This window comes from Bombina bombina, chromosome 7 (genome assembly GCF_027579735.1).
Source record: "Bombina bombina isolate aBomBom1 chromosome 7, aBomBom1.pri, whole genome shotgun sequence".
Lineage (NCBI taxonomy): Eukaryota > Metazoa > Chordata > Amphibia > Anura > Bombinatoridae > Bombina > Bombina bombina.
This window is the reverse complement of record NC_069505.1, coordinates 54,809,789-54,834,980: the sequence shown is the minus strand read 5'-3', so window position 1 is coordinate 54,834,980 and position 25,192 is coordinate 54,809,789. Positions and strand designations below refer to the sequence as shown.

General features: G+C 37.4%; 1 protein-coding gene across 1 annotated transcript in view; it reads right to left on the bottom strand.

Moving 5' to 3' along the window:
• Positions 1-10,721: 10,721 nt before the first annotated feature.
• Positions 10,722-25,192, bottom strand: part of LOC128636212 (solute carrier family 22 member 20-like) — a 34,080-nt gene continuing 19,609 nt past the window's right edge. Inside the window, exons 7-10 of the mRNA XM_053689257.1 lie at positions 23,048-23,262; positions 21,614-21,722; positions 17,300-17,503; positions 10,722-10,803 (exon numbers count right to left, since the gene is read on the bottom strand). Of these exons, the coding sequence (XP_053545232.1) occupies positions 10,722-10,803; positions 17,300-17,503; positions 21,614-21,722; positions 23,048-23,262 (610 nt within the window). The remainder of the gene's footprint in view (positions 10,804-17,299; positions 17,504-21,613; positions 21,723-23,047; positions 23,263-25,192) is intronic.

Here is a 25,192-nt window from a genome sequence, read left to right as displayed (position 1 = left end):
TTATCTGGGAGCAGGCACTGATTGGCTAGACTGCAAGTCTGTCAAAAGAACTGAAAAAAGGGGCAGTTTGCAGAGGCTTAGATACAAGATAATCACAGAGGTTAAAAGTATATTATTATAACTGTGTTAGTTATGCAAAACTGGGAAATTGGTAATAAAGGGATTATCTATCTTTTAAAACAATAAAAAATTCTGGTGTAGACTGTCCCTTTAAGGGGATAAAAATGCTAATATTATGCAAATGAAAAAGCACTATTTAAACATGTTGAGATATTTTTGTATAAAAAAAGTAGGTTGAGTTAAAGTTCTTTATATTGCTTTTTAAGTTACAAGAAGAGCAATTGGGCCTTAAAGGCAACCTAAAGTCAAAAGGAATCTTCCTCATTTAGATAAATTGGAAAGATTCTTAAAACTGCATGCTCTATTTCCATTATCAAACTGAGCACAGTCTTTTTATATGTACACATTCTGAAGCACCAGCTACTAGTGCAAAAGTTTTCATTGTATATGTATATGAGTCTGTGATTGGCTGATGGCTGTCACATGGTAAAGGGAGTCGGCAAATTGAAGTAGATTTTGAAATTTGTCAGAAAAAAAACTCTAAAGCTCATTTAACATTTAGATTAAGTTCTACTGCACTGTCTTAACTATTCATGTTTGATTATGCAATTCTACTATATTTAAAGGGACATTGTACACTAGATTTTTCTTTGCATAAATGTTTGGTAGATGATCCATTTATGTAGCCTACCTGGTAGTGTTTTTGTAACAATGTATAGTTTTGCTTATTTTTTAATAACATTGTGATGATTTCTTTCCTAAGATATGGTGAGTCCACAGAATCATCAATTACTAGTGGGAATATCACTACTGGCCATCAGGAGGAGGCAAAGAGCACTACAGCAAAGCTGCTATATATGTCACTTCCCTTACCCATAACCCCCAGTCATTCTCTTTGCCTGCGGTGCAAGGAGGAGGTGAAGTTTTGATGTCTGATCTACAATCAAGATTTTTTTATTTTAAAGGAGAGTAGGTTTGCCCTGATCTTTCTCAAGGGTCTAGCCTGAGCCCATGTCAGTCTCTTCAGTAGGGCAGTTGGTGGCTTTTAAGCAATTGGGCCCTTGTGGGGTAAAATCCTCACTGCGTTTTCCAGAAACATTTTGCTGCCCTATTTAGATAGCCTGAGTAAGTTTACTCAGTCTTTTTGTATTTCCACAGGTCCATGTGAGGAATGGCCTCCTCTCAAACCAGGTGAGCTGTTCTACTGCCGGACAGATAAATATTAAGGTAAGTGCCAGTTTTATTTTTTTATGTAGCAGGGGAAAATGTGACATTTATTCAGCTGAAATGCTGCAGGGGGACGTTTTTTATTATTCCTGTCAGGGTGCAGATTTTTATGGCAGTTTTTTCAGGCACTGTTAGTGTGAGGAGCTATTTATTCTATTGATGGCTCAGTGAGGATCCATTTTTAGTATGTACTTTTTTGGGGGGGTTTATTGCTTGTTTTTAAGCCTGTTTTTCAAAAAAGGCTTTTTTGTCAGCTGTAGGATCGCCCCTTTTAGAGAGGTTCTGATTCTTTGATGTCAGAGTTGTTTGGTGCTTTTCTTCACTTGTAAGAAAAGTGAAAACCTGTAAGAGTGAGGTGCGCATATTTCAGATGGTTCTGCTGTTTAGAAGGCTTCTTGCTGTTTTTGCTTCTCTGGAAATCCGGATTGTAAACGGGATCATTTTTTTCCTCAGTTTGCTGCGGGTTGCAGAATAGGTAGGGCACCTCAGTAATTCTGCTGAGATGTAGAGTGTTGCCTGGGGTATGTTTTCTTGATTTGGTAAATTTAAGGGGGAACATTTATTTAAGAACGTTTTTTGGTTCTGTATTATATCCTTTGTTAAAAGATAAAAAAAAGTTACATTTTTTATTTGCTTCTTTTTTTGTATTATGGATCAGGAGGCTGTGCAGGATGTTACCTGTAGCTTATGTTTTGATGCCCAGGTGGAACCCCCAGTACCTTTTTGTTCTTCGTGTATTGAGCTTATAGAAATAGACTTTTTTGAGCCTTCATTAGCTAAGGCTGATGCTGTTCAGGAGCCTCCTGTTTCAGATGTGCCGCAGCTTTCTCCTCAAGTGTCCCAATCCTATTCATCTGCACATGCAGTGCCCTGTGTTTCCTCTCATGCTCCGTCTGGAGTTACTTTGCAAGATATTGCTGCCCAGGTATCTTCTGTGGTATCTGAGGCGCTGTCTGCTTTTCCCATGCTGCAGGGAAAACGCAAAAGGAAATTTAAAGAAACAGTAAGTAAGGTTTCTGATCCTGTGGTGGCTTATCAAAGTATTTCCTCTCAGACGTCTGAGGATGAAGATTCTTCAGGTGCATCTGAGGGTGAAATTTCGAATTCAGGCAGTATAATTCCTTCTACTGATGCTGAAGTTGTGTCCTTCAGATTTAAGCTGGAACACTTCCGCTTGTTACTTAAGAAGGTTTTGGCTACCTTGGATAACTCCGATACTCTATAGTTGTTAACCCTAAGAAGTCTAGTAAGTTGAACAAGTATTTTGATGTTCCTTTTTCTCCATCTCCTATTTTTAAGAAAATGTTTCCTATAGCTGACTCTATTAAGGAGTCGTGGCAAACGGTTCCTAAGGTGGAAGGAGCTATTTCCACTTTGGCTAAAAGGACCACTATTCTCATAGAGGATGGTTGTTCATTTAAGGATCCAATGGATAAATTGGAGGCATTATTAAAGAAAATGTATGTTCACCAAGATCTTCAATGTATTGTTACTGTTACCAGTGCTGCAGCTTACTGGTTTGATGCTTTGTCTGATTCTATTTAGACAGATGCTCCACTTGAGGAGATCCAGGACAGGATTAAGGCTCTTAAGTTTGCCAATTCCTTTATTACAGATGCTTCTTTACAATTCATTTAACTGGGAGCAAAAATGTCTGGTTTTGTGGTTCTCACTCGCAGAGCCCTTTGGTTTAAATCCTGGTCTGCGGATGTTTCTTATAAGTCTAAATTATTAGCTATTCCCTACAAGGGTAAGAACTTGTTTGGGCCTGGTTTGGATGAAATTATTTCAGATATCACAGGAGGAAAGGGATCTTTTCTTCCTCAAGATAGAAAGAATAAGCGACATCAGAGTAATTTTCGTTCCTTTCATAACTTTACAGGTAAACCCTCCGCTTCCTCTTCCAAGCAGGAAACTATCCAAGTCTTCCTGGAAGTCTGGTCAGTCTTGGAACAAGGGGAAAAAGTCTAAGAACAAGCAGTGTCGGCTAGCTGCTCCAAACTCCACACAGAGCGCCTCCTTGGCTCACGATAGTGACGTCAGACACGATAGTGACGTCTAAGAAGCCTGTGGCTGATTCCAAGTCAGCATGAAGGGTCGGCCCCTGATCCAGGAACGGATCTAGTAGCGGGCAGGCTTTCTCAATTTGCTCAGGCTTGTATACAAGATGTCCCAGACCTGTGGGCCGTGGAAATTGTATCTCAGGGGTACAAGATAGAATTCAAGACTTTTCCTCCCAGAGGCAAGTTTCTTCTCTCAAGATTATCTGTAGACCAAATAAAGAGAGGCGTTCTTAAATTGTGTCAAGGATCTTTTTGCCCTGGGAGTTCCAGTTCCTCCGCAGGAACAAGGTTTGGGATTTTATTCAAATCTGTTTGTGGTTCCCAAGAAAGAGGGGACTTTCAGACCTATTTTAGACCTAAAGTGTTTAAACAAGTTCCTCAGTGTACCGTCCTTCGAGATGGTGACTATACGTTCCATTTTGCCTTTGGTTCAAGAGGGTCAGTTTATGAAAACCATAGACTTAAAGGATGCGTACCTTCCTGTTCCCATTCACCGGGATCATCACAAGTTTCTAACGTTTGCTTTCTTAGACAATCATTTCCAGTTTGTGGCTCTTCCTTTCCCCCTTGCCACAGCTCCCAGAATTTTCTCAAAGGTCCTGGGGGCTCTTTTGGCAGTGATCTGGTCTTGGGGCATTGCTGTTGCGCCTTATCTGGACAACATTCTGGTTCAGGCGCCGTCTTTTCAACAAACTCTCTCTCATACAGAGATCTTGTTGTCTTTTCTTCACTCCCACGATTGGAAGGTAAATCTGGGAAAGAGTTCTCTGATTCCAGCCACAAGAGTAGTGTTTTTAGGGACCATAATAGACTCCCTACTAATGAAGATATTTCTGACAGAGGTCAGAAAAATAAAGATCTTCAACTCTTGGCTTGTCCTTCAGTCCTCTCCTCGGCCGTCAGTGGCTCTATGTATGGAGGTAATTGGTCTGATGGTAGCTTCCATGAACATCATTCTGTTTGCTTGGTTCCATCTCAGACCTCTGCAGTTATGCATGTTAAGGCAATGGAACGGGGACTATGTGGATCTGTCCCTGCAAATAGTTCTGGATCAGGTGGCAAGGGACTCTCTTCTGTGGTGGTTGTTTCAGGAACACCTCTCCCAGGGAACTTGATTTCGCAGACCTTCCTAGGTGATCGTGACCACGGATGCCAGCCTTCTAGGTTGGGGAGCAATTTGGGGGTCATTGAAGACTCAGGGTCTTAGGACTCGGGAGGAGTCAGTTCTCCCTATAAACATTCTAGAACTGAGAGCGATTTTTAATGCTCTACTGGCCTGGCCTCAGTTAACCTTAGCCCGGTTTATCAGGTTCCAGTCGGACAACTTAACTTCGGTGGCGTACATCAACCACCATGGGGGAACTCTGAGTTCCTTGGCCATGTCAGAAGTGGACCGGTTAATCCAGTGGACAGAGTCTAACAACTGTTGTCTTTCTGCGATCCACATCCCAGGAGTGGACAATTGGGTGGCGGATTTTCTGAGCCAACAGACCTTTCATCCGGGGGAGTAGGAAATCCATCCGGAAGTTTTTTCCAATTTAAACCTCAATTGGGGGCAGCCAGAACTGGATTTCATGGCTTCTCGGCAGAATGCCAAGCTTCTGAGGTACGGCTCGAGGTCAAGGGATCCACAGGCTTTCTTGATAGATGCTCTGGCGGTTCCTTGGAATTTCAGTCTAGCATACATATTTCCTCCATTCGCTCTCCTGCCAAGAGTCATTGCTTGGATCAAGCAGGAAAGGGTGTCGGTGATTCTCACAGCGCCGGCGTGGCCTTGCAGAATCTGGTATGCAGATCTAGTGGAAATGTAATCTCTACCTCCGTGGAGACTCCCTCTGAGAAAGGACCTTCTACTTCAGGGTCCTTTTCTTTATCCAAATCTCGTTTCTCTGAAGCTGACTGCTTGGAGATTGAACGCTTGATTTTATCTAAGCGTGGGTTTTCAGAGTTGGTCATTGAGACCATGATTCCGGCTCGTAAGCCAGTGACAAGAAAGATTTACTATAAGATATGGCGTAAATATCTGTATTGGTGTAAATCCAGAGGCTACTCTTGGAGTAGAGTCAGGATTCCTAGGATTTTGTATTTTCTCCAGGAGGGTCTGGAGAAAGGTTTGTCAGCTAGTACTCTGGAAGGTCAGATTTCTGTGTTGTCTATTTTGTTGCATACGCGTTTGGCGGATGCACCAGACGTGCAATCTTTGTCAGGCTTTGGTTAGGATTAGGCCTGTGTTTAAGCCCGTTACTCCTCCCTGGAGTCTTAACCTTGTTTTTAGAGTTTTACAGCAGGCTATGTTTGAACCTATGCATTCCTTAGATATCAAGATGTTATCTTGGAAGGGTTTTTTGTTGTTATTCCTTCTGCTCAGAGAGTTACTGAACTCTCTGCTCTGCAGTTTGATTCTCCTTATCTTATTTTTCATTCTGATAAGGTGGTTTTACGTACTAAATTAGGTTTCCTACCTAAGGTTGTTTCAAACAAGAATATTAATCAGCAGATTGTGGTTCCTTCTTTGTGTCCTAATCCTTCTTCTCCTAAGGAGCGTTTATTGCACAACCTAGATGTTGTGCGTGCATTGAAGTTCTATCTTCAGGCGACTAAGGACTTTCGTCAGTCTTCTGCTTTGTTTGTTTGTTTTTCTGGAAAGCGCAAGTGTCAGAAAGCTACGGCTACTTCTCTTTCTCTTTGGCTAAGGAGTATTATTCATTTGGTTTATGAGACTGCTGGACAGCAACCTCCTGAAAGAATCACTGCTCATTCCACGAGGGCTGTTTCTTCTTCCTGAGCATTTAAAAATGAAGTTTCTGTGGAACAGTTTTGCAAGGCTGCAACTTGGTCCTCTTTGCATACTTTTTCAAAGTTTTATAAATTTGATACTTTTGCCTCAACTGAGGCTTCTTTTGGGAGAAGAGTTCTTCAAGTGGTGGTGCCTTCTGTTTAGGTTCCCTGTCTTGTCCCTCCCTTATCATCCGTGTCCTCTAGCTTGGGTATTGATTCCCACTAGTAATTGATGATTCCGTGGACTCACCATATCTTAGGAAAGAAAACATAATTTATGGTTACCTGATAAATTTATTTCCGGAAATGGTGAGTCCACGGCCCACCCTTTATTTTAGACAGTTATTTTTTCTAAAATCTCAGGCAACTCTACACTTTTGTGTTATCTTCTTTTTTTATTTTTTCTTCGACCGAATGACTGGAGGTTATGGGTAAGGGAAGTGACATATATAGCAGCTTTGCTGTAGTGCTCTTTGCCTCCTCCTGTTGGCCAGGAGTGATATTCCCACTAGTAATTGATGATTCTGTGGACTCACCATATCCGGAAAGTAATACATTTTACAGGTAAGCATAAATTATGTTTTTCAGACTCCTAACCAAGCCCCACAGTGTCAGAAGTATACACGCGTTTACAGACTCCTGCTGGCTCCTGTTTATTTTATCTGTCTTTTTAAATGCAGGGAATGGAGAAAGTGTCTGCTCTTCCCGATTTCCCAGCCCCTTTCATTGGGTGTCCCAGCCTAACCTCATCAACAGTGCTAAACTGGGAGCTTCTAAGTAAGTTTTTAAAAGTTTTTATACTAGATTTTTTATATCAGTATCTGTGCATTTTCTTCTGTATAGTAGTGTGTATTACATGCAGGTATATGAAAAGTGGTGTATAACGTCCCTTTAATTGTCCTTTAAGCCCTGATTGTCTACTCTCTGATAAGCAGATCACTCACTACATTACTAGTAGGCAGTGATTTAACTTACAAACATAAAAACAAAAATTTCTCAGTAAAGGAACATCTATTAAAAAAAAAACTTTTTTAGACGTGGCAAAGAAAAAAATTCTTTAGTATCCCTTTAATAGCTTGGGGAAATAATATATAGTCTTTGTTCAAAGCTCAAAGAGGTGAAAAATAAGATATAACTTTTATATTAAAATAATTAACAATTAGTTTGCATTCGCTAGAAGGGTGTTCCCCATTGAAAATTGTTAAAAATAACAACACTTACAATATTTCCTGCAATGCTTGAACACGTTTTTAAAAATATGAGTGAATTATAAAATCTCCCTTAATCTCATTTTTAAATGAATGTCCTTTAAGTTTGATAATAATCAAATATTTAATGTGCATAACATTAATATTGCTTTGTAAAATGATCCAATTAAATAAAATTAAAATTTAATAAAGCAAGACTCCTTTAGCTGGTATAAAGGAAGGCAATAAATAAGTGACATTAAATACTTTGAGATGGTAATATAAAAAGATAAATTTTATATATATATACTCTGCAATAAACTTTCATTTTTTATTTTGTCCTTTTTTCCTGTAATTTCATTTTGGAATTGTGAGCTTTTCAGTTTTTGTTAGAAATGGAAGTGTAAAACACTGTTATATTCCACACAGCCATTGGCTGCACACTCTAGTGACCTGTTTATAACTGTCCCTAATTGGCCACAGCAGAGAAGGTAACCTAAGTTATAACATGGCAGCTCCCATTGTTTTAAAGAGACTAAGGCGCATATTTATCAAGCTCTGTACGGAGCTTGATACCCCGTGTTTCCGGGGAGTCTTCAAAAAAAATACATTAACATGTTATTTTCAAACTAATCTTTTCTTTGAATGAATTATTCTGTCTAGCATTAATTTAGTGTTTAATGTCTCTTTTAAGGAGCAAGAAATGACAGAAATATAATAATATTAAAATAATACCACAAAATAACCATTTTTGTGGTGTTGGTTACATCAGCATTATGTTAGTGTAAAACCCAAAAATAAATAATTTCTAGTATTTATGACTAATGTGAAATTAAGAAAGGGAGAGGTTGGTATCTTGTTACTCAGTGGAAGCTGATCCCATCAAGCTAATTATAATAAAAAATAATGTAAATGTATTTCATTATGATATTTAGTATTTCTTAGAGCTTGAAACGGCGCAATACTCTAAAAACAGATTTAAAGGGACAGTCTAGTTAAAATTAAACTTTCATGATTCAGATAGGGCATGCAATTTTAAACAACTTTCCAATTTACTTTTATCATCAAATTTGCTACCTAGGTAGGCTCATATGCTAATTTCTAAGCCCTAGAAGGCCGCCTCTTATCTCAGTGCCTTTTGACAGTTGTTCAAAGCTAAACAGCTCTAGTTTATGTGTGCCATATAGAGAACATTGTGCTAACTCCCGTTGAGTTACCTAGGAGTCAGCACCGATTGGCTAAAATGCAAGTCTGTCAAAAGAACTGAAATAAGGAGCAGTCTGAAGACGTTTAGATACAAGGTAATTACAGATATAACAGTGTTGGTTATGCAAAACTGGGGAACGTGTAATAACGAGATTATTTATCTTTTTAAATAATACAAATTCTGGAGTAGACTGTCCCTTTAAATAAAATGTATTAAGTTTATTTAAAATGTTGGTGCATTTTTTGTGCATGTGTAAAATAAAAATCATAACAAAACATATATTTTAAATTTAAAAAAATACTAGTTTATTTACATTTCACATTATTGTACGGTATTTATATAACTTAAATGTAATATGATTTGAAGCAATGAAATCCGCTCTTCACCACTGAGTGTATCTAAGTATTTCAGTATATATTCATAAACAGACCGGTGCAACACTCACGATACATGAAAACACAACACAAGGTGCCACACGGTATAAAGGCTATACCTTTTATTAGAGCAATGTTTCTCAAGCCAATCACAAATACAAACTATACACCATTTATAGACACAACAATAAAACAGGTGACCAATAAACACGCATGGGAGGGGTTAAGAAAAATGACATCATCACAGCTCATTTCATTAGACATAAGAAAAAACTTTTTAACATTAACCCTTTATTCATGATGAGTGAATTGGACTACCTGATTAAAAACAAATGCAGCAAACTATCAACCACAATAAGTTTACTTATAAATTTAGTAAAGTATTAATTATTCTGCTTAAATACTGTGTGTGAACATATAATTCTGCAAATTTTAAATTAAGGGAAGGAGATCAAACTCCCTATTAAGCATCTTGGGAAACATATCTCAATACCATGTTTCCCAAGGGGCTTAATAGGGAGTTTGATCTTCCCTTTTAAATGGTGTATAGTTTGTATTTGTGATTAGCTTGAGAAAGGGGCAGGTGCCCTGAAACGTTGCTCTAATAAAAGGTATAGCCTTTATACTGTGTGTCACCTTGTGTTGTGTTTAAATGTAATATGATTATACATATTACTGAACACTAACAATAAATAAACCTGTAGTCTTAGTTGATCTTTTGTAAATCAAGTAGTGTCAGGATTAAAATCTCTCTCACTCCTCCAGATTTGTGTTCTATTGCTTGGCAAAAGAATTCATGTGAATGTGTCACTGAAAGTTATAGAACGTTGTATTTTGTACAGTTAACTTACTCTCACAAATAAACTCATTTCAGTTTAAAATAAAAGATACAGTTATCTCGACTGAACTAATCATTTCTTATGTCTGAAAAAAGGAACCTTATGGTCTTGGTACCTTCCAAAGTCCAAACACAAGAAAATTAGTTTCAAATGTATTTCTACTTAAAAGGATAATAAACCCAATTTGTTTCTTTCATGATTCAGATAGAACATGCAATTTTAAGCAACTTTCTAATTTACTCCTATTATCAATTTTTCTTTGTTATCTAGGTATCTTTATTTTAAAAGCAGAAATGAAAGCTTAGCAGCCCGGCCCATTTTAGGCTTAGCACCTGAGTAGCGCTTGCTAGCCACCAAACAGCAAGCGCAAGCCAGGATGCTGAACCAAAAATGGGCCGGCTGCTAAGCTTTCATTCCTGCTTTTTTAAAAATTGATAACAGGAGTAAAATTAGAAAGTTGCTTAACCCCTTAATGACCACAATGTACCCTGTATATCACTGGTCGTTAAGGTTTTTTTCAGGACATAATAGCACAAGTCTAACAAGAACACACTATTAATGCACTCCCTCCAGTAGGCTTTCTGGAATAGAGCAGTCGCAACGCTGGTGGCAAGACCGTGCTATAAAACAATCAAGTCCGAAAAAATGGCCAGTGACATACAGGGTACGTCGCTGGTCCTTAAGGGGTTAAAATTGCATTCTCTATCTGAGTCATCAAAGAAAAAATTTGGGTTTAGTGTCCCTTTAATATTTTTCATTGAAAGTAGTTCCAATTATTGCAATAAAATGCCTATTTAAAGCGTATGGGTATGTATCAAAACAGTGTCTCCTTCTTGGCCTCTGGCTGGACAAACTTTCCATTGAAAGTGCAGTTAGCTCTTAGATAACAAATCACTACGGAAATGTCGCACCTTTCCTTGAAAGGGTTAATGCAAACTCTTTGAAAGGGTGTTCACATAATCTAGATAAAATGCTATCTTCAGTTTTTATGGGACCTCTTTAAAATACATCTTCTGAGTCAAAGTGTCATCTTCTGATCCATCCATATCCAACATACTATTCTGAAACCTGTGAGCAAAAAAATATGTTAGAGGTACTTAGATATAGGATGCACTGCTCACGTAACAAAACTGTTCAATAGATTAGAAGACATGCTATGAAACAACCAGTTTTATTTGCTTTCAATATTTGAATAGAAGCAATGCAAATCAGTATTCCACCCAGAACGTACTTAAAGGGCGCACTACCTGGCAAATTTTACTGACCACCCGTTACAATTACAACCAAGTTAAAAGTAGCTAATATTAGAAAAAAAAAAATCAATGTTTGTTGCATAGGTTATCAATAAATCAGTTTACATTAAATTATCTTATAGGATAATCCGAGAAGGTGCCAACATAGCATGATACAGTTTTAAATGTGTGATAATACACATAAACTGGATACACTAACATTTGGAGAAGCACTAAAATTAGTGCAAAAGAAGCAGGCCGGATCATTTTAGAGTAACCCCATCACAGGAGCAGTGTACTCGTCTTTCTGGATATCCACAGTGATGTGTGGGTCTATCAGGTCCCAACTCGATGGTCGTAAGAAGCAACAGCTCCAAATACTCCAATGATGAGCAAGGTAGCGTAATATGAAAGTGTTTATTCAACAAACACAAAGTATCAAGTAGCGACCCGTTTCTCGTTTACAAACTGTTTCATCAGGCTGCTTGATACTTTCTGTTTGTTGAATAATCACTGTGGTTATCCAGACAGATGAGTACACTGTTCCTGTTATGGGAGGCGAGTTAGCCGGGTTTGCACTCATTATAGTGCTTCTCTAAATGTGAGTGTATCCAGTTTATGTACCATTTGATATTTTAAATTGTATCACGCTATGTTAGCGCCTTCTATGATTTTCCTAAAGGTTCCTTTGAGGTGGAAGGACATACACTCGAGAAGAGCTGCCTGATATCTACATAATAGAAACAGACTGTCTGTTTGTTAAAGGGACAGTCTACAAAAGCATTTTTATTGTTTTAAAAGATGGATAATCCCTTTACCCATTCCCCAGTTTTGCATAACCAACGCAGGTATAATAATACACTTTTTACTTCTGTGATTACCTTATATCTAAATATCTTCTGACAGCCCCCTGATCACATGACTTTTTGTATTTATTATCTATTAGCCAATTAGTGCTGTTTTGTGCTGACTCTTAAACAGCTCCCCAGGCGTGAGCACTATGTTATCTATATGGCTCACATGAACTGTCAGTCTCCTGTTGTGAAAAGCTTATAAAAAAGAGTGTGATAAGAGGCTGTCTTTAGTGGCTTGTTAGAAAGTATATTAATATAACAATGTTGGTTTTACAAAGCTGGGGAATGGGTAGTAAAGGCGTTGTCTATCTTTTTATACCATAACAATTTTAGTGTAAACTGTCCCTTTAACATTGGGACTTTCTAAACGTACATTTATACATACTTTTTTGATGTTTCTTAAGTGTTTTTGTGACTTTTTTATATTCTTTTAAAATTGTATTCTTATCGGCGCCCCTATTTACTACACTTTAGTGGTGTTATACATTTTTTATATTAAATTATGCAATTCATTTGTACTTTGGATAGCTTAACATTTTATTGCAAGGTATTATACTGCCCCTCACCAGGCTACTTCATAATGCTACCCTGCTGACAACATTTTCTTTGGAGAATACTGTTAATGATAGTAAAAGAGCCTCCGCCCAGCAGCGTCCCTGCCACAATTAACTATAACATGATTAACCAATCAGAAGAGTCGGTGGACTGAATTTTGAAAGTTTTGCACTGACACAAAATCCTGACTGATTAACTAAATATCTATAAATAGAAGGGGGATCTACTTAGAAAAAAACAGAACATAGCTTGGATCAGCAAGGAGCTATAGGGCCCCATTTATGAAGCTGCAGACTACAGCTTTGGGGCCTGAGTGTTGCAGGCTCATGGGAGCAGCCTGAAATGCTAGTTAAATGGCTGTGGTCTTAAAACTGCTGCTACTTAGCCACCTCAAGGATGGTTGGAGTTGAATCATCCTAATCAGATCTGATATGTAGGTTTGACAAGCTCTGCTCTCGCAATTGGTTGTGCAAGAGTAAGGGGTGTGGCTGCACAAGCAATTTCTTGTGCAACATTAACGGCGGGGGACCCATATCTGTCCAGCCTTTGATAAATGGGGCCAATAGTAAAGAGCCTTCAATAAGATGCTTGAAGGTTAAGATTAAAGAGATTAAAGACTGAGCTCTTGGAAATCCATACTTAGCTTATATTGATTGAAGACAACTATAGTAAGTACACACCCAAAAGGGGGATTATTCATCATTATACTTATTACTGATCAACCTCTTCATTTTGAGAACATATTCTATGTGCTCTATTGCTACACTTCCTCGCTGAACTTTACTTTTTGGGTGCTGTAGGATAATCAGCATAGTCCTGGTAATTTAGCTGCAATGGAATGTATCTCAAAGTACTCCTGCAAACTGAACTCTTCACCTTGACTTTAAAGTTAAGGTCAATTTGGATGAATTAGTACCCGGTTTTTAATAATCCTATTAAAAACAAGGGCACTTTAATTCATCAAAATGGATATTTCACTCCTTTTCTTCAAACATTTACCATTTAATCCTGAAAGCCGCTCCAGAGCTTCCCCCGGGTGTCAGAAGCCTCTTCTTACGTCAGAAATTAGGAATCCAGCTTCCTCCAATCACGGCTTTCATGACCTGATGCAACGCAGTGATTGGAGGAAGCCGGATTCGTCATTTTGAACCCGCAAAGAGGGCTTGCGAAGATGGCTCGCGACGGACGGAGGAAGCGCTGCAGCGGCTGTCAGGATTAAAAGGTAAGTTTGTAAGAAAAGGAGTGAAATGTCAATTTTGATGAATTAAAGTGCCCTTGTTTTTAATAGGATTATTAAAAACCGGGCACTAATTCATCAAAATTGACCTTCACTTTATCTATTATTTAGCTATATGTACATATGTTTGCATGTTCATTTAACTCAGTTGATTCTATGACATGGCTGTACACATAGGGGTAGATTTAACATATGTCGATCGGACATGATTTGCTATAGAGAATTATGTCTGCTCGTCATCGCTAAATGCTGACAGCATACGCTGTTAGCATTTATCATTGCACAAGCATTTCTAGTGAACTGCTTGTGCAATGCCGCCCCCTGCACATTGGAGGATAATCAGCCATTCTGATCCTTTAATGACCGCTGCTTCTTATCTTTCGTTTAAAGGCGAGCCTGAGACAATGGGCCTCCGAAGCAACATTCGCTGCTTCATAAATTGAGCCCATACTGTCAATTTAAGGTTTAGCACTTATTTTGGTCTTATTGTATTCCTTAGGTTATATAATATTCGACTTTCCATATACAGGTAGCCCTCAGTTTACGCTGGGGTTAGGTTCCAGAAGGAATGGTTGTAAATCGAAACCGTTGTAAATTGAAACCCAATTTATAATGTAAGTCAATGGGAAGTGAGGGAGATAGGTTCCAGGCCCCTCTCAAAATTGTCATAAGTAACATCTAATACATTATTTTTAAAGCTTTGAAATAAAGACTTTAATTGCTAAACAGCATTATACACCTAATAAAATAATCACACAACATAGACTATATAATTAAACTAAGTTAAATGAACAAAAACTTTTGCTAAACAGCATTATAAACCAAATAAAATATTCACACAACACAGACTTCACTTGCATTTTTTTGCAAACAGTTCTTTCTATGCATTCCAATCTGGACTGATTTATAGACAGGAAGATCTTGTTCCTTTAAAATCTGCTTGATAGCTCAGATCTGGTTAAACTGATTAATTTCAGCTTGCTTGGCTTTGCTGCAACACAAGCGGACAGCTCCACCTACTGGCTATTTTAATAAATGCACTGCTTCTCAATGCTTTTCAATAGCAGTCACATGACTGGAAAAAAAGGTTGTTATTCTGAAACGGTGTAAATTGAACCGTTGTAAAATGAGGGCCACCTGTATGTATATATATATATATATATATATATATATATATATATATATATATATATATATATATATATATATATATATATATATATAATTATTATAGGTTGTTAATGTTATCTCAGACAATTTATATTTTATCATTCAATACCCTAAAATGTCTTAGCTTCTCATCTCTCCAATACAAACTCCAGCTAATCTTACATTTAGCTGCTTGAGTCGCTGTTTGACCACTTTTTTTTTTAATTAGGACTGATCGATTGTTACCAAACCTTTACCTGGACCTAACATCAGTCTCCTACGTTTTGTTGCTGCCTCTAATCTATTTTATTTGATCTGTCTTGACTACAAGAATGGATAATCTTGTCGTCTTATACCATTGAATCAGCTCTACTCAATTTTGAGCTCTTACAGATCTACTGTGGTGTTTTTGAAGCCATCAAGGTAACTGTTCATTTACTACGATCTAGCTAATTTTGTGTTACTACCTAAAGTATGGCCTGCGACCTCTGAACACTACACTTGAAGACTACTTCTATCACTAAGAGTCATAGGGCCCCTATTTAACCAACACCAAAATAAAAGGTTTGCTTACAGGAACCAGTTCACCTGGCATCACTGTGAGCAGGTAGCATCTGCTGACTGCAGTTATCTTTGCCTAAGCAAATGTGTGTGAAGCCGCACCCCCTGCTCTCATGCAATCATCTTGATTGGATAATTTAACTCTGTCACCTTAAAGGGACACTGAACCCAATTTTTTTCTTTCATGATTCAGATAGAGCATGCAATCTTAAGCAACTTTCTAATTTACTCCTATTATCAATTTTTCTTCATTCTCTTGCTTTCTTTATTTGAAAAGCATGAATGTATGTTTAGAAGCTGGCCCATGTTTGGTTCACAGCCTGGGTTGTCCTTGCTGATTGGCCAGCACCAATAAACTAGAGCTGTCCAGGGTCTGAACCAAAAATTGGCTGGCTACTTAGCGTAGATTCCTTCTTTTTCAAATGAAGATAGCAAGAGAATGAAGAAAAAATTATAATAGAAGTAAATTAGAAAGTTGCTTAAAATTGCATGCTCTATCGGAATCATGAAAGAAAAAAAAAATGGGTTTAGTGTCCCTTTAAGACAACAGCTAATTTACTAGTGTTTCGTGACCACTTGCACAACCACATTTTCAAAAATGGAGGTCATAGAATTTTCTGACTGATAAAATCTTTTTAACTACCTCCTGTCCTTGTAATGTGGGGGGTATTTAATAAGCCAGAAACCATTCTTTAATAACAAAGAAATGTTTATATAAGTATTTGTTTAATGTCAAATTTAAAGGGATATGAAACCCAAACAATTTATTTTGTGATTCAGACAGAACATACCATTTTCTAATTTACTTCTATTAAATTTGCTTAATTCCTATGGAATTCTGGGTTGGAGAGATACCTAGGTAGGAGTCTAGAGCGCTACATGACAGGAAATAGTGCTGCCCTCTAGTGCTCTTGCAATAAATCAGGCTAAGCTAATAAGTCAGCAGGTAATGACTGATTTAGTTAACTTATACAGAATCTATAAAGTATGGAAACAAATATGGTGAAGGAATATGAACAGAAAAACAATAAAGAATGGAACTCTCCAAATAAGGAGGTCTCTATCTGAATAATGAAAGTTTAACCCTTTGAGTTCTAAGCACTTTCCCAACTGGGTGCTAAGCTGGATTTAAGGGGTTTTTATTTTTTATATATATTTTTTTAGCTTTTTGTTTCTTCAGATCCCCAAGACTTATATCGTTGGAAAGGTTAGGCGATTGCCTTTCCAACAGTGGGCCTTGCAGGTCTGTAGCTGCTTAGATGCTTGAGATACAGGCTACTAAGCAGCATGCCCCATTTCCCTATACTGTCTATTGTATTTTTTAAATAAAGTTGCGTGGTGACATCATCACGTCATTGAGCATGATGTCACCGCCCGAAACGTAAATCCCCCGGCAATGCCTGTCACTATGCAGGCAAGATCTCCGGGGTGGGAGCCACAAGATCTCCCTCAAGGTGGGAGAGTGCTAACGATGGCTCTGAGCCGTCGTTAGCACCTGACTGAGACAATTTGCGACAGCTCAGAGCCGTCGTTAGCACTCAAGGGGTTAAAGGGATATGAAACAATGCATTCAGTTTTTAAAACATTTCCATTTTACTTCTATTGTCAAAGTGGTTTGTTCCCATGATATTCTGTTGAAGAGATACTTAGGTAGGTGTCCAGAAATCTACATGGTAGGAAATAGTGCTGCCATATAGTGCTCTTGCAAATGGATAACATTCTTGCAAAACTGCTGCCATATAGTGCTCCAGACAAGTGCACGCTCCTGAGCTTATGTCCCTGCTTTTTGACAAAGGATACCAAGAGAACAAAGAAAAATTGATAATAGAAGTAAATTAGAAAGTTGTTCTATCTGAATCACGAAAGAGCAAATTTAGGGTTTCATGCCCCTTTAAGTGTTCCCTTGTATATGATAGAACTCTCATCCTAACACTGGCCATTTTTTTTATGTAATAATAAATGGGTTTTCAACAAACCTGCTTTCAACTTCTTTGATTGTGTCAGGAAGTGGGGAGTCTCTGGTCTCTTCCAAAAAGCACGAAAAGAGTCCGGCTACAATAGGTGTGATACCAAATACTACTGGAAGGAACGAAGCAGAGAAGTCACCTGTCAGGTGCACAACGGAGGCAACTGCGGAACCCAGACGCGCATTCATGGCGCTAAATCCCATTCCAGTTTGTCTGTGGATTGAAGGGATATTATGAAAGTCTGATCTTATCTCATTCACATATACATTTAGCTGCCGTCCATTAAGTTATTCACTTTCACTTACTAGACAATGAAAAAGCCCTTTGTCAGACTAGGTTCAAAGTTAGTTTAATTTTCCTTCCTCCTGCATCATGTGACAGCCATCAGCCAATCACAAAATGCATAGATGTATATTCTGTAAATGTTTGCCCATGCTCAGTAGGAGCTGGTTCCTCAGAAAGTGTGCTTATAAAAAGATAACGATAAAAAGATTGCGCACATTTTTAAAATGAACATGAATTAGAAAGTTGTTTACAATTGCGTGCTTTATCTGAATCATTAAAGTTTCATTTTGACATTAGTGTGCCTTTACTTTTGCTCTTAAAAGGACAGTCTACACCAAAATTAGCCTTATTGTATTGGAATCCTGGCCCACTGAATACACCGTAGTACATTATCCCAAAGATCAGTCAATTTTTCCATGCAGTCAAAATAGAGTATGTTGGCCAGCGCTGGCAGTTTTGAAATGGTTGACAGACTCTACCAATACGTCTTCATGCCCTAAGGTGTGTTGGTTGTTAATGAAGACTTGTTCCCATGCTTGAGGGTGCTTGCTCTGCGCATGCGCTATACAAGCTGTTCAGCAGCAGCTATATTTTAGAGCAGCCTCACTCTTCTAATGGAGGCAAGCCTTGAAAGTTGTGCTATCGAATAGTGTTATGTGTAGTTTAAACCTTTGTCCCTGCATCTTAACACTCTGTTTTAATATCCTGGCATTTGCGTGTATATTCAATACCCTTTGTCAAATTAATATATATTTTTTTTCTTTTTACTAAGTTCCCTGTCAGCTAAAATAAAAAGGGCCCTGGCTAAGCAATCATTTCAACTTACATATGTTTGTTTATCTTTCAGTATGAGAGAGGGGAGACCATTAGTTGAGTTCCATGTTTTAAAAAGCCGGCTGAGTCAAGTTGTACACAATGCGCATGCGCTACTTGCTTTTCACAAGCACGAATCATTGTGCATGAGCTGTGCAATTCGCAGCCACAACCCCTGGGACATGATGACGTACTACCAGGTAGGAGAAGTCCGTCGACCATTTCAAAACAGCCAATGTTGGCAAACATACTCAATTTTGTCTTCATGGAAAAAATGACTGATCCATTTAAGTCTGACATTTGCAGTTTAATGAATTAGTGTTATCTATTGGAAGTACATGCTGCATTTCTTTACTTTTACAGTCATGTACAGGAATGTGCAGTGTTTTCTTATGGCCAGATTACAACTTGTACGCTAAATAAAGTTTTCCGTCACATGCAAACACCGCTGGAAGTAAACTTTGAACACAGCTCGTATTACAAGTTGTGAGTAAATTGTTTGCGTGGAAACAAAACCTGATTCACGCTAACAGCTAGACTTCGGATATTGCAAATTTGTTAAATTCTTCTTCCCTTAGACACTTATTGCTCATGCGCTAACCTGACACTGCATTAAATCTACAGCGCTAAAGCTGAAGATAGTAATAAATATTTTACATTCCAATGTTCTTTACATAGAAGAAAATGTTCTTTCATTTTTAAGTATTTATATAAATGTGTATATATATATATATATATATATATATGTCTATACATTGTATATGCATAGATAAACAAATATATACACTACATAAATACACACACATATATTTTTATATATATATATATACAGTATCTCACAAAAGTGAGTACACCCCTCACATATTTTGTAAATATTTTATTACATCTTTTCATGTGACAACACTGAAGAAATGACACTTTGCTACAATGTAAAGTAGTGAGTGTACAGCCTGTATAACACAGCCATTAATGTCTAAACTGTTGGCAACAAAAGTGAGTACACCCCTAAGTGGAAATGTCCAAATTGGACCCAATAAGCCATTTTCCCTCCCCGGTGTTATGTGACTCGTTAGAGTTACAAGGTCTCAGGTGTGAATGGGGAGCAGGTGTGTTAAATTTGGTGTTATCGCTCTCACACACTTTCATACTGGTCACTGGAAGTTCAACAAGACACCTAATGGCAAAGAACTCTTTGAGGATCTGAAAAAAAGAATTGTTGCTTTACATAAAGATGGCCTAGGCTATAAGAAGATTCCTAAGACCCTGAAACTGAGCTGCAGCACGGGGGCTAAACCATACAGTGGTTTCACAGGACAGGTTCAACTCGCCATGGAAGTTGAGTGCACATACTCAGCGTCATATCCAGAGGTTGTCTTTGGGAAATAGATGTATGAGTGCTGCCAGCATTGCTGCAGAGGTTGAAGGGGTGGGGGGGTCAGCCTGTCATTGCTCAGACCATACGTCGCACACTGCATCAAATTGGTCTGCATGGCTGTCGTCCCAGAAGGAAGCCTCTTCTAAAGATGATGCACAAGAAAGCCTGCAAACCATTTGCTGAAGACAAGCAGACTAAGGACATGGATTACTGGAACCATGTCCTGTGGTCCGATGAGACCAAGATAAACTTATTTGGTTCAGATGGTGTCAAGCGTGTGTGGCGGCAGCCATGTGAGGAGTACAAAGACAAGTGTTCCTTGCCTACAGTCAAGCATGGTGGTGGGAGTGTCATGGTCTGGGCCTGCATGAGTGCTGCTGGCACTGGGGAGCTATAGTTCATTGAGGGACCCATGAATTCCAACATGTACTGTGACATACTGAAGCAGAGCATGATCCTCTCCCTTTGGAGACTGGGCCGCAGGGCAGTATTCCAACATGATAATGACCCCAAACACACCTCCAAGACAAACACTGCCTTGCTAAAGAAGCTGAGGGTAAAGGTGATGGACTGGCCAAGCATGTCTCCAGACCTAAACCCTATTGAACATCTGTGGGGCATTCTCAAACGGAAGGTGGGGGAGCGCAAGGTCTCTAACATCCACCAGCTCCGTGATGTCGTCATGGAGGAGTGGAAGAGGACTCCAGTGGCAACCTGTAAAGCTCTAGTGAACTCCATGCCCAAGAGGGTTAAGGTAGTGCTGGAAAATAATGGTGGCCACACAAAATATTGACACATTGGACCCAATTTGGACATTTCCACTTATGGGTGTACTCACTTTTGTTGCCAATGGTTTTAACATTAATGGTTGTGTGTTGAGTTATTTTTAGGGGACAGCAAATTTACACTATTATACAGACTGTACACTTACTACTTTACAATGTAGCAAAGTGTCATTTCTTCAGTGTTGTCACATGAAAAGATATAATAAAATATTTACAAAAATGTGAGGGGTGTACTCACTTTTGTGAGATACCGTATGTATGTATACAATATAGCCCTTCCCAGTGAAATATCTTTTCATATACTACATACCTTTTAAACCTTATAAAATATGTCATATTTATAGTATAAAGTTTTTTTTATCAAGTAGTTTATATGTGAGTGTAACACTCTGTTTCAAAACATTTATGTTGTGTTTGGTGCAACTTTTATTTAACCGTTACACTTTACGCTAAGTATTCAGTCACACAAACCCAGCACAAGATAATTTTGTTTGCACTTGAGCAAATGCGTTTACTTTCAACTTGGAATACGCATTGACCTGTGCTTACAATAGCACACCACTTGTAATTTAGCCCTTAGTTTGCATGCCAAAACATATTGTAATATGAGAGCCCAACCACTATCCTGTTGTATGGTTTATTTAACACAAGTATCACTTATGGTCCTTTCACCTGTGTGTGAACAACTACCTGCATTCTACACCTTAAACGTTAAAGATTCTGATTCATTTGGGTTTGTTTGTTGTGAATATTGGAAAACACCTTCCTCAGAAGATAGATACATAAAAGTATTATTATATTATTGGCTGCTGCTTCACTTTCTTTGGTGTCTCAGAAACAACAATTTTAAACCTTACTTTGACTCTTCTATAAACCAATCTCATGTATTGTGGTCAAATCACTCCATACCTGGGAAACCTCAGTTGCTAAAAAAAAAATACCTTTTTTTCAACTTAAGTCCTCCTCTAATACTTTTATAGAAGTTTATAAAAGTACTTTATTGCTACCAACCCCCTCTAACAGTTTCACAACAAGAGAAGTTTCAGTTTTATCTAGACAACTCACCTAATTTCCGTAGGGTACAGCTCTCCTGTGAAGAGGTACATGCATGTTATAGAACAGGCCAGGAAAGCTTTCCCTGTTACAGCAAGCACTGTACAAACCATTTTCATTTCTAAAAATAAAGAATAGAATTTGTATCAAATACACATGGGTGATTACAAAGAAGTGTTTTACGGATATGTAGCTTTTTGACAGGTTACAAGCTAAAGGTATTTTTATTGATGATGGGAAGAAAAAGAGCAGATACATTTTTGAGAAAGACATGAGAGTTCTTTAACATGGATAGGGTCCTGATTAAGGATGGGCGAATGTGCTGAAAATGTCCTGTGGACATTCGTTTTGGACAATTGAATGTTGATAAGAATATAAATCCATTAAAATTCGGTAATCGAATGTTATTTCCGGTTTTCAAATGTTACTTTCATTTTCGAATGTTCATAATTAGATCGAATATCCACTTTTGAAATTTTGAATGTAACATTCAATTTAACAAATACTATTGAGAAGTTCAATAGTTCATGTTGTAGGGAATTTAGTAAATTGATACATCATAGATATAAATATATCAATTCAAATATTTCTATTTCAAATATTGCATAATTTGAATGTTACATTTAAAGGGACAGTCAAGTCAAAAATATACTTTCATGATTCAAATAGGGCATGTAATTTTAAACAACTTTCCAATTAACTTTTATCATCAATTTTGCTTTGTTCTCTTGGTATTCCTAGTTGAAATCTAAACCTAGGTAGGCTCATATGCTAATTTCTTAGACCTTGAAGGCCATCTCTAATCTGAATGCATTTTGACAGTTTTTCACCACTAGAGGGCATTAGTTAATGTGTGTCATATAGATAATATTGAGCTCATGCACGTGAAGTTACCTAGAAGTCAGCACTGATTGGATAAAATGCAAGTCTGTCAAAAGAACTGAAATAAGGGGGCAGTTTGCAGAGGCTTAGATACAAGGTAATCACAGAGATAAAACGTGTATTATTAAAACTGTGTTGTTTATGCAAAACTAGGGAATTGGGTAATAAAGATATTATCTATCTTTTTAAACAACACAAATTATGGTGTTGACTGTCCCTTTAAAGAAAGCATTAGAAATACTATTACAAATGTAATAATTTGAATATTCAAATTTAAAAATTGCATAATTCGAATAGAATTATTAGAAAAATTGGAATTGAATATTACATTTAAAGAAAGCATTAGAAATACTATTACATTAAACAAATGTTAGAATGTTGTATAAACATTCGAAATTCTAAATGAATGAACAAATGTGTTAAAATTCATTTCATTTTTCAAATGTTGCAAAAATATTCTCCCATCCCTAGTCCTGATAAATTATTTGAATTGGAGAAAGGTGGAGATTTTCTTAGAAGGACAAATGAAAGATTTGATAGAGCTAGAATATCTGCGTGCTTCACCTTGTGGTATAAAGCCATAGGATATGACCATTATTCCAGCTAGAAACAGGGACATAAACTGCAAGACACGTCTTCCTACAAAGGTCATTGCCACCATAATGAAGATTTTAGCTGTCATCTCAAATCCCCCAAACACAGCCTGGGCTAGGAAGATATTTAATCCAAAGTTCTGCAGGTCCATACTAAGTCCATAATAGGCAAAGTTAGTGGAAAACCTAGAGAACATAAATCTATTAGTACCACAAAAAAAAGCAAAGTTTCCAAATAATATTGTACAAGCTATACAATTCAGTTTTATTCTTATTAATATATTAATCTCCTAGTTGCACAAATTGGATGGAGAGCTAGATGATAGATAGATAGATAGATAGATAGATAGATAGATAGATAGATAGATAGATAGATAGATAGATAGATAGATAGATAATGGATGGATGGATAGAGGGATAGATAGATGATGGATGGGTAGATAGATAGATAGATGGATGGGTGGATAGATTTGAATTTTTATTAAATATTAAGACTCCTTTGTTTTACGCCATGTTTTCAAGATTACAGGCATTTTTTCTGAATCAGTAATTCAACCCAGGAAAAAAATGATTTGTAAAGTGCATGAAATAAGAAATACTAGTGTGTAATTAAAACAGAACTTTTATTGTTTTATAAAATGAAAACATAGCAAAATGAAAAAATGAAAAAGTAAGAACCATATTCGGACTGAAAAGAAAATTTAAAAGAACACACTACATATTTGCAAAGCAGTTTTGTTAACATTTACAGGCAAATACAATCTAGCAAGTATATTGGTGGCGTACTAAAACTAAGAACAACTTACACATTTACTAATAATTTTATTGGTGAAACACTTCAGACAATTATTAAGCCATGAAAAACTTCTGGGCTTAAGACAAACACCTAGATTACGAGTTTATCACTAAACAGGGTGCGAAACTAACGACAAAAAAATTGTGTTATTTCACTCTCCATAGCGCTGCCATTACGAGTTACTGAAAAGCCTCCTTGTGCGTGCAATATGGTGGCGTTAAGCTCCATACCGCACAAAAGCCAAGGGCTGAGTTTACGTGCTCGTGCACGCTTTCCCCCATAGACATCAATGGGGAGAAAGTGTTAGAAAAAAAACTAACACCTGAAGTGCGGAATGGAGATCGCCATAACGCAACCCCATTGATGTCTATGGGGAAAAGAAAGTTACATTTAAACCTAACACCCTAACATAAACCCCTAGTCTAAACACTCCTAATCCGCCGCCCCCGACATTGCCGACCCTAATAAAAGTTATTAACCCCAAATTCGCTACTCCCCGAAACTAAATATAATTATTAAACTATTAACCCCTAAATCTAACATCCCCCTAACTTTAAATTAAAATTACAATATAACTATATTAAAATAAATAAAAAAAACTAAGATTAAACTATAAATTAACCTAACATAACTATTCTAATAAAATTAAAAAAAACTACCAATTAAAAAATCTAACTTACAAATTTAAAAAAACCTAACACTACGAAAAAAAATAAAAATCTAAAATTACAAAAAATAATAAACACTAAATTACGAAAAATAAAAAAACAATTGCAGCAAATCTAATAGCCCTATAAAAATAAAAAAGCCCCCCCAAAATAACCCCCCCCCCTAACCTACATCAAACTACCAATCACTTAAAAGGGCTCTTTAACCTGGCAAAAAATACAAAGTCCCCCCAACAGTAAAACCCAACCAACCCCCCAAAATAAAAAACCTAACTCTAAAAAAACCTAAGCTATCCATTGCCCCTAAAAGGACATTTGTATGGGCATTGCCCTTAAAAGGGCATTCAGCTTTTTATCACTGTCCTTAAAAGGGCATTCAGCTCTTTTACACTTTTCCCAAAGCCCTAATCTGAAAACAAAACACCCCAAAAAAATAAAAAAAATACCTAACACTAACCCCAGAATATCTACTCACGGTTCCTGAAGTCCGGACATCCATCTCCATCCAGGCGGCCAATAGGATTTCAGTAGCTCTCATCCTATTGGCTGTTTTGTCAGCCAATAGTATTTCAGAAGCTTTCATCCTATTGGCTGATTTGAATTTGAAGACAGTGTACGTTCAGTGTACGATGGTGACCTTATAAAGAGGACG